Here is a 12,652-nt window from a genome sequence, read left to right as displayed (position 1 = left end):
AGGACTTATACATTTAATGGTAAAATCCCAGGGAGTGTTGCTGAACAAAGAAACCTTGGAATACAGGTTCATAGTTCCTTGAAAGTGGAGTCGTGGGTAGACAGAATAGTGAAGAAGATGTTTGGTATGCTTTCCTTTATTGGTCAGTGCACTGAGTGTGGGAGTTGGGGGGTCATGTTGCGGCTGTGCAGGACATTGTTTAGGCCACTATTGGAATACTGTGTGCCATTCTGGCCTCCCTGCTGTAGGAGGGATGTTGTGAAATTTGAATGGGTTCGGAAAAGATTTACAAGGATGTTGACAGGGTTTGAGCTGTCGGGAGAGGCCGAATAGACTGGGGCTGTTATCCTGGGAGAGATAGAGGCTGAGGAGTGACCTGATAGAGGTTTATAAAATCATGAGGGGCAAGGATAGGGTGAATATCCAAGGTCTTTTCCCCAGGGTGGGGACATCCAAAATTGGAGGGAATAGGTTTAAGGTGAAAAGGGGAATACTTAAAAGGGACCTAAGGCACAACTTTTTCATGTGTGTATTGACTGAGCTAAAAGAGGAAGTGGTGAAGGCTGGTACAATTACACCTCTAAAAGGCATCTGGATCTGTACATGAATGGGAAGGGTTTCGAGGGATATGGGCCAAATGCTGACAAAATGGGACGAGATTTATTGAGGATATCTGGTCGGCATGGACGAGCTTTACCTGTGTCCTGTTGTGGTCAATTAGCATCATTCTCACTATTTATCACTCATCCAAGCTTGGAATCATCGGCAAATGTTAACGTCACAGTCTATATTTTAATATCCAAGTAATTTATACATTTGAAAAACAAAAGCAACGGTGCTCATACTGACCCACTGACTAAAAGGGTAGAGTTTAAGCAGAAATTGCGTCCTTTGTTTGGGACTGTAGCACCTGGGGAAACAGTCAAAACCAGACCTTTCAAGAAGCGAAGTTAAGGAAAAGGAAAGGATCGACTAAACTTTAGAATTATCTTCTGTAAGTGGCGAGTGTTACTAGGACATTTTTAGTTTTAAATTCAAGGCTGATTTGATTTCTGGTAAATAGAAGTATTTGGGGGATATAAGCATTGATGGGTGTCTGGAATTTGATGTCATTGACTGAAGGGCTTGTGAGGCTGAAAGGCCCCTCCTGTTATATGTTGCTGTTGAGTGTACAGACAGGACACTCTGTTGTCTCTTGCTTGTTCTAATTATTGCCTTCTCTCCCCATAATGGCAGACAGTCAGCAAGCTGGTGATTTTAGCTGCAAATATCTCCGTCATGTACAATTGTTCTGCTTTCAACAAGGTTGGACGGGATGACCGGGTCATCTACTTCTACGTGACAAGTGAGTAGCAGAACTTTACTGATGTGAATGTGGAGCCAACAGACCACTGACCAACCATAGGAGGTCAAGCAGCTTCTATGGCCATGTTGTAGATTTGTACCCATATCATCTTGTGAGGAACTGAACTAGAAAGACGGTAATGGTTTTGCTCCTGTACTCACAACACAGGGACCTGGACTGTTAAACCAAACTCAGAACTAATGGTATGTGTCTTTTCTCTAGGATGGGGGAATTCCAGGACTAGGGAGCACATTATGAAGGTGACAGGAGCGAGATTTAAAAGTGAGGGGCAAACTTTTCACACAGAGGGTAGTTTGTGTGTGGAATGAACTTCCTTAGGAAATGGTGGATGTGGGCACAATTACAGCATTTGGATAGGCACATGAATGGGAAATGTTTGGAGGGAAACGGAACAGGAACAGGCAGGTGGGACTAGTTTAGTTTGGGATTATATTTTCCACAGACTAGTTGGCCCGAAGGGTCTGTTTCCCTGTTGTATGACTCTATGATCTTCTGAGTTCAAATCCTACAACTGGAATTGGGAGGTTAAATTTTACTTCATTAATTAGGTAAAAATCTGGCATTAAAAAAATGCTAGTAACAGCAATGGTGTCCCTGAAACTGTCAGGTTGCCAAAGACTCCATTTGGCTCACTGATTCTCTTTAGGGAAGGAAACCTGCCCTTGTCCTCTCTCTGGCCAATGTGTGGCTCCAGCTCAATGATCAACATGGCTTATTGTCAACTGCCCTTTGAAATGGCCTGGCAAGGCACTCGACTGGATCTAAAGCAGATATGAGCTCCGCCACACCAAATGTTCAGGCAGTTCGAAAAGACCACCCACAGTCTCGTGACTGAATTAATTCATTGTGTGGTTAGTAAATTTCTAAAGAATCTCAGGATCTCACTGCAGGATCCAATCTTTCCCATATTCAGGCCAATTTCCTTTTGGAAATTATTAGTAAAACTGCATCCATCCCAGGACATTCCAGATCATCATAGCTCCTATGCTAAAAGAATACTCTCCCATTATTCTCTCTGGTGCTTTTTCCCATTATAGGAGCCCACTGGTAACTCGCCCTACTGCCAGATGCTATTTCTCTATTTAGAATTCTCTAAGTAAATTTGTCTATTTCCCATAGAGACCAGGGTGACAAAGAATTATTTTGGATTCAAACAAGGAGCTGAATTAACTTGCTGCTTTCCACTAGGTATCCCAGAAGGATTTGGAATTGATCTTCAGCCTTCGGAAATCCCGGTGGAAGGCGAGAATGTGAAGCTACATTGCAACGCGGATAACTACACGTACGAGAACCTGAGGTGGTATCGGCTCCTCCCCAGCGCCCTGGAAGGGGAGCTGGGAGAGCCCCCAGTTCTGGAGTGTAAAAGCATGCATCTGTTTGCCAAGGAGATGAAAGGAGTGATGATGATGGACACACTGATGAAAGGCGTGGCACTCGAGCTTCAGATTCCCAGCATTACTTTAAATGATGAGGGGGATTATGTGTGCGAGGTACAAAACAAAAAGACTGGAGAGAAACATTGCCACAGGAAATACATCTTAGTGCGAGGTGAGTGTCATAGACATAAACACATTGCATTCTTGTAAGATGGAAGAATATGCGGTAAGAATTTTCATTTATTTAGTCCCATTAATGACACCAGAATGTTTGAAAGAGCTTCAGAATGAATGAAGTATTTTGAACTGTTTTAACATAGGGAACCTTCCAGTCAGTTTGTGCATTGCAAACTCCCATAAACAGTGAGACATAAATGAAGGAAAATGGTTATGATTGTTGAAGGTCAGTCATTTCAGCTCCAAGATGTATCTGCAGGAGCTCCTCAGGGAAATGTCCTAGGCCCAACCATCTTCGGTTTCTTCAACAATGACTTTCCCAAGTCAACCCTGCAAAGTCTTCCTTACTAACATCTGGGAACTACTGCTAAAACTGGGAGAGCTGTAGCACAGATTCGAGCAACAGCCCGACAGTCATACTCACAGAATTACACTTTACACACATACCTGACAGCACCACCACAATTGCTGGGTATGGTTTATTCCCCACCAATTAATTTGGCAGGACACTTGTGTACAGTTGGGAGGGAGCAGCCTTAGAATCTTTAACATTGTCTCATCGCATCAGGTCAAACATGGGCAAGAAACCTCCTGTAGATTACCATCTACCACCAACCCCATTCTCAGCCAATGAATCAGTGTTCCTTCACATTGAGCACCACTTAGAGGAAGCATCAAGAGTGGAAAATGCTCAAAGTGTACTCTGAGTGAAGGTTTTCAATGTCCATCACCAAGATTTGCTCAGCAGAACCATTGTCCCAAGTAACACAGCTGCAGTCTGTACCATCTACAAGCAGAAACTCACCAAAGCTCCTTTTTAGCATCTTCCAAACCCATGACCACTATCACTTAGAAGAACAAATGCAGCAGATATGATGGAAAACCGCCAACTGCAAGTTCCTCTGCAAATCACTCACCATCCTTTTGGAAATATATCACTGTTCGTTCACCAGTCACTGGATCAAAATCCTGGAACTTCTCCTCCATTGTGTGTCTGCATTTAGAACATGGACTGCAGCAGGTCAAGAAGGCAGCTCACCACCACCTTTTCAATGGCACCTAGGGATGGGTAATAAATGATGTCTTAAATAAAAATGGTTGAAGAATAAATATTGGACCAAAGAACACCACTGCTTTACTTCAATATGTGCGTTAGGATATTTTATACCCATTTGAGGGGACAGTCAAATGCTGATTCTGCAAGCCTTTGACAGAGTAGTGTAGACTCTTTGGGCTGCACTGGGAATGTGTAAAATTTCCTCTACTCTTTTAAACTGGAAGTAAATCTCGCTCCATGCTGTCCCCACCAGACACACCCATAATAGCTGTAGCACAGAGTTAGATACAGAGTAAGGCTCACTCAACACTGTCCCAGTCAAACCCTCCCAGGATAGGTACAGCACAGAATCAGATACAAAATAAAGATCTCTTTACAGTAACCCCACAAAATCCTTACAGGGCAAATACAGTGTGGGGTTAGACACAAAGTAAAGCACCCCCTCCCAACATTGTCCCCATTAAATATTTCCAAGACAAGTACAGCATAAGGTTAGATACAGAGTAGTGTTTCCTGTACATTGTCACCAGTATTGTATCGAAACACAATTGGTTCACTAATGCCCTTTAGGGAGGAGAACTTGCCATTATGGCTAATCTGGCATCTGTCTGATTCCAGTCCCATATTATGTTATTTACCAATGTTTTCAGATGGCCCTCATACACCTAGAACGATGACAAATAAAACTCACATGTCATCAGCAAAGTGTCCCAATGTATTCATTTTGCGTAGATACCATGCTGTTGAGATCCTCAAGCTGTATATGTGTTTAGGCAAAAGCTCACACTCCACAAAATTTACCTGATGCTAAGCTCTAAATCTTCTTGCAGCTCAGGAGATGCCAAGTCTCCTTGTCAACTTGACCGATACCTCAGTCAACATTAGTGACTCTATCCACATGAACTGTAAAGCAAGCGGCACCCCCCACCCCACCGTCATCTGGTTCAAAGATGAAAAGCCACTCCATGAGCTCTCAGGTAAGAGCCCAAGGATAGACTTTGAATGGAGAGAAAATGCAGCATATGCTGCAGTGCAATTTTATCTGGGTGTCCTTGTACATGAATCATTGAAAGTTAAAATGCAGATGCACACAACAGGTAATTAGGAAAACCAATGTTAGCCTTTATTGCAAGGGAATGGAGTACAAAAAAACATGTCTTGCTACAATTGTACGGGCCTTGGTGAGTCTACACCCGGAGTACTGTGCAGTTTTTGATAGGAGCAAATTACTGCAGATGCGAAAAGTCAGCTAGACTTGAAACGTTAGCTTGCTTTCACCCCATGGATTCTGCTTGATTGGCTGTGATCTCCAGTTTTTTTTTGTTCTCTGTGAGGTTTTTGATACTTTGATTAAAGAGGGATGCTCTTGCACTGGAGGGAGCTCAGAGATGCTTCACTCAATTGATTTCTGGAATGAAGGAGTTGTCTTTTGAAGAAAGGTTAAGTAGTTTGTGCCTTCACTTATTGTTGTTTAGACAAATAAGAGGTGATCTGAGATGGTTGATATGGGTAAAACAGTTGATGTTATCTATATGGACTTCAGTAAAGCCTTTGTCTAAGTCCTTCATGGCAGACTGGTACGAAAGGTGAAGTCACATGGTCTCAAGGGTGACTAGAAAGTTGGATGCAGAACTTGTTCAGTCATTGGAGACTGAGGGTGGCAGTGGGAGGATGCTTTTCAGAATGGCTGGTTGTGACTAGTGGTGTTCTGCAGGGATCAGTGCTGGGACCTCTGCTGTTCGTGATCTACACAAATGAGTTGGAGGACAATGTAGCTGGTCTAATTAGTAAGTTTGCAGATAATACAAAGATTGGTGAAGTTGTGGATAGTGAGGAGGATTGTCAGAGGATACAGCAGAATATAGATCAGTTGAAGGCATGGGCAGAAAAATGGCAGGTGGAGTTTAATCTGGACAAGTGTAAGGTGATACATTTTGGAAGGTCAAGCCCAAGTAGAAATTATACAGTGAATGGCAGAACCTTCAGGAATATTGATATGTAGAGGGATCAGGGTGTGCAGGTCCACAGATTACTGAAGGTGGCAGTGCAGGTAGATAACATAGCAAAAAAGGCTTATGGCATGCTTATCTTCATTGTAAGGGATTTTGAGTATAAGGATAGACAAGTTATGCTGCAGCTTTATTGAACTTTAGTTCGGCCACGCACGGAATATTATGTACAGTTCTGGTCACCACACTACTAGGATGATATGGATGTTTTGAGAGGGTACAAAATAGGTTTACCAGGATGATGCCTGGTATGGGTGATTTTAGCTCTGAAGAAAGTTTGGATAAACTGGGTTTATTTTCACACAGGCGGGTGACCTGATAGAAGTTTACAAGATTGTGAATGGCTTGGATAGTGTGGAGAGTATGAAGTTTTATTCCCAGGGCTGAGGGGTCAACTACTACAGGACACAGGTTCAAGGTGCGAGGGGGGGGGGGGGAGTTTAAAAGAGAGGTGTCAGGCATGTTCTTCACACAAAGGGTGGTGAGTGCCTGGAACATATTGCCAGAGGAGGTGGAGCAAGCAGACACAATAGCAGATTCTGAAGATTGGTGACCAACAGACGCAGATTTAAAATATTTGGTGAAAGCAACAAAGGTGAGCTGAGGTGAATTCATTTTACATGGTGAGTTGTTATGATCTGCAATGTACCACCAAAAAGGATTGGGGCGGATTCATTGATAATTTTCAGAAAAATCAGATGAAATCCTTAACTGAAACTTTTACTGGGCAATTGAAAAATTCTGTCCAACAGGTGATACAGATATAATGGGCTGCATGACAATTTAGAATTAGAATCCCTACAGTGTAGAAGCAGGCCATTCAGCCCATCAAGTCAACACCAACTCTCCAAAGATTATCCCGCCCAATCCCTGTTAGCCTACATTTCCCATTGCTAACTGTCCTAACCTGCACATCTTTGGGCTGTAGGAGGAAATCCATGCAGGCATATGGAGAATGTGCAAACTCCATATAGAGAGTCACCTGAGGATAGAATCAAACCAGGATTCCTGGTCCTGTGAGGCAGCAGTGCTATCCACTGAGCCACCATGCCACACAACTGCACAGTTCTGTGATTGCGTAGGTACTGCGCGTGGACAAGTTTGGGTTTGGCTGTTACCTCCTGTAGTTGAATAACCTATCACAGGAGGAATGAGCAGTTGGATGATAATGCTAGCATAAGGTACAAGACAGGTATTCAGGGAAACGGGGGTGAAATGGGATGCAACGGTGGTTGCGGGGTACTGGGAGAGATGAATACTATCTAATGGAAGGTGTTTTTGCATCAAGGGATCATCCTCAGTGAGCAAAACCAAACGCTGACCATCCAGCGAGCACAAGAGGAGGATGCCGGCCTGTACAAGTGCTTTGCCTGTAACTCTAAGGGCTGTGTTAATTCATCTGCAACCATCTCCATCGAAGGTCAGTCATCACTTCCACATTGACATTAAAAAATCAATTTATTACCAGTTTTGAAAAGGATACAGAGTGTAAGTGGGAGATAATGCCTGATCCCCTTTGAGTCAACAAGCTGCATCATTGAGGCCATCATCTTGGCAATCTTCCTCACTGGGGACTTATCTGGAGTTTGAAGATCAGCGATAATCCCAGAGACAGAATTTAAAAAGTGGGAAAATTGTTGTAGGAAATGAGGGCCAGCAAAATTTCGCAAATAGCAATCTGATGATAAGCACATAATATATTTTTACTTATGCGGGATCAGGGATAAGTACTGGCCAAAGACAACAGGGAGCACTCCCTGGTTCCTCTTCAAAATAGAGCCATGGTATCTTTTTTATCTACCTAAGAGAATGGATTGGGTTTCATGTCTCATGCCAAAGATGGTGACTCCTTAAATGCTGGGACTGGAATTTTGGTCAAATGTAGGTCCTCAAATCACTAGAATGAGGACTTGATCTCACAATATTCAGACTCAAATGCAGAATTGCCACAACTAGTTCACAGGTTAATGGGCATCCAGTTTATTAGGTTACTTCTATTCTGTACTTGCCTCTTGACCGATAATGGTGAGATTTCTTCTTGAATTATTGCTGTCATGTGGTGAAGGTGCTCTGAACTCATGATGTGAAGGTGCAGGTGTTGGACCGGGTGGACAAAGTCAGAAGTTGCATGACACCATGTTACAGTCCAACAGGTTCACTTGAAATCACAAGATTTTTGAGCAGGTGAAGTGGAGGGGAGCAAACAGGCGCAGAATACACAGGCAGGGAGATAATGGCAAAATATTTCCAGGTAATTAAAGAGTTTCAAAAGGTAGTAAAATGGGGTGAGTGGAGTGTCAACAGGCTGAAGAACAAATCTTTGCAGGTGATCAAAAGTGTGGCTAAAATGTCAACAGCAGAATAGCAAGTGAAGAGATGACCTATGGTCCAATTAATAAAGGCAGAGAGATTATTACAAAAAAATCAATCTCTAGCTCCATATTATTTTTAATTGTTTGTAATTATATCTCTGCCTTAAATAATCAGTTCATAAGTCATCCCTTCACTTGTTATTCAACCTGATGACACGCCACTCACACCATTTGTACTGTCTTTCGACATTCTTAATTACCTCGAATTATCTTGCCATTATCTCTCTGCCTGTATATTCTGTGTCTGTACACTCCCCACCTCTTCACCTGACAAAGGAGCAGTGCCTCGAAAGCTTGTGATTTCAAAAAAATTGTTGGACTATAATGTGGTGTCACGTGACTTCTAACTCATGTTAGGCATGGATTTCAGGATTTTGATCTGAAGATGATGAAGGAATCTTAATACATGTGTAATTTATCTGGGTCAGGAGAGATACGGCAATAATTTTGCTGGAGTAGTGATCCAGAACCCAGACTCATGTGTTCTGAGAACGTAGGTTTGAATGGTTGGTGTGATTTGAATTCAAGGGAAAAATGCTAGTCTAATATTGACCATGGCTGAGGTTAAAGACAGAGCAGCCATTATCTTATTGAATGGCAGAGAAAGCTTCAAGGGTCTTGCTCCAGATTCATAAAAGTAGCAAAAAACATGAGAAAATATTGTTCCAAATTCAGTGGTGAATGGTGGTGACCAATTAAACAACGCACAGGAGGAGGAGGATCCACAAATATCACCATCCTCAGTGAGGAAGATTCCAACACATCAGTGCAAAAGATAAAGTTTAAGCATTTGTAGCAGTCTTCAGCCAGAAGTGTCCCCAGTGGACATTTGAGTTGCGGGATGGTCACTCCGCTCCTGACCTCATCACAGCCTGAATTCAAACATGGACAAAACAGCTGAATTCCAGAGGTGAGGTGAGAGTGACAGCCCTTGATATCAAGGCTGCATTCAACCAAGTGTGGCATCATGGAGCCCAAGCAAAACTGGAACCAGTGGGTATCAGGGGACGAACACTTAGCTGGTTGGAGTCATAAGTAGTGCATAAGTATCGAGGTTATTGGAGGTCAGTCATTTCACTTCCAGGACTTCTCTGCAGGGGTTCCTCAGGGTAATGTCCTCAGCCTAGCCATCTTCAGCTACTTTATCAATGACCTTCCCTCCATCATAAGGTCAGATGTGGAGATGTTCGCCAATGACTGCACGATGTTCAGCACCATTTGTGACTCCTCGAATACTGAAGCAGTCTATGTTCAAATGCAACAAGATCAGGATAATATCCAAGCCTGGTCTGACAATTAACAAATAACATTCATGCCACACTGTGACCATCACCAATAACAATCTAACCACTGCTCCGTGTATAACAGATTTCAATGGAGTTACCATTACTGAATGCTTCACTATCAACATCCTGTTACCATCGACCAGAAACTCAAGTGGACCCACAACTTAAATACTGTGGCTGCAAGAGCAGGTTGAAAATTAGAAATGCTGCAGCGAGTAACTCACACCCTGACTCCCCAAGGTCTGTCCACCATCTACAAGGAACAAGTCAGGATTGGTGTGGAATATTCCCCACTTGCTTGGATGGATGCAGCTCCAACAACACTCAAGAAACTTGTCACCATCCATTTGATTGACAGGCCATTTGATTGGCACCGCACCCACAAACATCCACTCCCTCCACCACTGATACTCAGTAGCAGCAGTGTGTACTATCTACAAGATGTGCTGGAGAAATTCACCAAAGATCCTCAGGCAGTGCCTTCCGAACCCCCAACCATTTCCATCGAGGGGACATAGGCAGCAGATACATGGGAACACCACCACCTTCAAGTTCCCCTCTGAGTGACAAGCCAAACTGACTTGGAAATATATCACCATTCCTTCATTATCACTGAGTCAGAATCCTGTAATTGTTTCCCTAATGGCATTGTGTGTCAATAGCAGGTGGACTGCAGTGGTTCAAGAAGGCAGCTCACCACCACCTTCCCAAGGGCATACAGGGACGGGCAATAAATTCTGGCCAGCCAGTGATGCCCACATCCCACAAATGAATGAAAAAAAAAGCTTAGATCCAATTTCAGTCAGTGAGCAGGTGTGGGGTATAGGTGGGGAGGATGGTTCGAGTCAGGGGTTTGCCATAAGCTGAGATTTACAATGGATAAGTATTACAGAACCCTCTCCCCAGTTTTTGGTCTTTAACCCCCTTAAGGGATTGACCCTGATTAGTTTTTCACGTGTGAGAGTCAGGGCCATAAGTATTCTTGAGCCATTCTACTAATGAGTCCCAACTGCTGTCATATCCCCACTTTTTGTCTGCCAATGTTTCTGTTAAAGTACATGGACTCAGAGTGGGCGCTGGATCAAGCTCAACAATGAAGACTTTTACGGCCAAAGAGCTGGTCAGCATTCATGAAAGACTGTGGTTCACCGTGTAAATATTACTTCAGTGAAACTCAACAAATTCCATACAGATACCTCCTCAAATTAGAATCACTAAAAGATATAAGCAGGCCATTCAATCCATCATGACCATGTTGGCTCATTAAAAAATTCATACTTCTTTGTCCCACATCTCCTTTTTTAATCTGTACCTACCAAATATCGGTCCAATTCCCCTTAAAAATGACTTATACAATTAGCCTCCACCCTCTTCTGAGGTAAAATATCACAGCCAACCCTCTGATGGAAGACAGAATCTCTCAACCCTCGTCTAAAGTTTGATGCCATCCGCAGAAGAGCAGCCTACTTGATCGACACACTATCCAGTACCTAACATTTAAACTCTCCATCAATGTGTGTGCACAGTTCCATCAGTGTGTACCACTGACAAGGTGCATTACAATGAGCATCTTTCAACTGCATCTTCCATACCCATGACCTCTACTATCTGGAAGGACATGGACAACAAATGCATCGGAACACCACCATCTGTACTTCCCCTATAAGCCATTCACCATCCTGAGTTGGAATTATTTCACATTCCGGTGGCCGCTGGGTCAAAGTCCTGGAGTTCTCACATTGCGAGGCTCGCTATAGCACGTGGACGGCAGCGATTCAAAATGGCGGCGTACCATTGTTGTGATTGTAACAGGTCAGCCGAGTGGATCTCGTAGAATATGAATTTCCTGACTGGGGCTGTTAATCTGGTCAGGGAGCCCTGGCTGACAGATATAAACAGGAGTGTGTGGGGCTCTGTTCACTCCAGAACCTGGCTCTGAGGAAGCTGAACCAATGACAAATATTATGCACATCGAAATAAGGGGTGACTTGACGACAGGATTCCAGCCTCTGTGGAGTTATTTCAACTGTCACCTTCTCAAATGCAGGTAGGGATGACCTTGACAATAACACATGAGAAAATTTAAAAAAACACTTTTGCAAATGATTTTAAATTTATGGTCTTGACTTGATTCTACCTCTCCACTAAACAGTGATCATGACAGCCTCATCTATCAAGGTGATGTAAAGCAGTCATTAGAACTCATAATGGTTCAAATTTTCAACAGAATAAAGCTTCAAAGAAGCTCCCAGTTCGAACGTAATCTTTTCCCATTTTAAACAGGAGGTGATGACAAATCAAATATCGAAGTTGTGATCCTGGTTGGAACTGGAGTTATTGCAGTCTTCTTCTGGGTACTCCTCATCCTTATCTTTTGTAATGTCAAGCGGGTAAGATTTCTGGGGGTAAGTTATTCAGTGGGATTCTCTTTTATCATTGTAGTAAATTTTGGTTCAGTGTATCATTTCTAGAGCTTTCACACAATTAGACAAAACTCCTGCACTGTAGCAAGAGCTCACCCCCCCAAACCAGGAACTCTCCCCCCACCAACTACACCATCTTTCAGTCTCCCCTCACAGCAGTGAGACGCCTCCCTTCAATCTTCTGCCCTCCTGCCTTTCCTCCTATGAATGAAGAAGTTCTCATGACAGTGCAAACATTGAAATGAGCAAACCACTCTTTGGAATGTGATCTGGATTATAGTGTAGCAAAAACAGGAACAAAAACAAAGTTGCAGGAAAAGCTCAGCAGGTCTGGCAGCATCTTCAAAGGAGAAAACAGAGTTAACATTTCAGGTCCGTTGACCTTTCCTCAGAATAGTTAGCAATTTTGCGCATTGCAAAATCCCACAACAGCAATTGATAGACAACCAGATAAACTGCTTTCAGGGACAGATATTCCCAATCTGTCAATGTGGCACTCCCTCACCCCTCACCACTGGCCCTCTGACAGTGCGGCACTTCCTCAGTACTGACCCTCTGACAGTGCAGCACTCCCTCAGTACTGACC

At 43.2% G+C, this 12,652-nt stretch overlaps 1 protein-coding gene across 1 annotated transcript in view; it reads left to right on the top strand.

Moving 5' to 3' along the window:
• Nucleotides 1-12,652, top strand: part of flt4 (fms related receptor tyrosine kinase 4) — a 240,824-nt gene that overhangs the window by 192,302 nt on the left and 35,870 nt on the right. Inside the window, exons 12-16 of the mRNA XM_059650520.1 lie at nt 1,237-1,345; nt 2,555-2,914; nt 4,807-4,953; nt 7,274-7,405; nt 11,927-12,033. Of these exons, the coding sequence (XP_059506503.1) occupies nt 1,237-1,345; nt 2,555-2,914; nt 4,807-4,953; nt 7,274-7,405; nt 11,927-12,033 (855 nt within the window). The remainder of the gene's footprint in view (nt 1-1,236; nt 1,346-2,554; nt 2,915-4,806; nt 4,954-7,273; nt 7,406-11,926; nt 12,034-12,652) is intronic.

The sequence above is a fragment of the Stegostoma tigrinum genome, chromosome 13, assembly GCF_030684315.1.
Source record: "Stegostoma tigrinum isolate sSteTig4 chromosome 13, sSteTig4.hap1, whole genome shotgun sequence".
Classification (NCBI taxonomy): Eukaryota; Metazoa; Chordata; class Chondrichthyes; order Orectolobiformes; family Stegostomatidae; genus Stegostoma; species Stegostoma tigrinum.
Note: the sequence above shows the minus strand (reverse complement) of the source record. Positions and strands in the feature narration are given on the sequence as shown.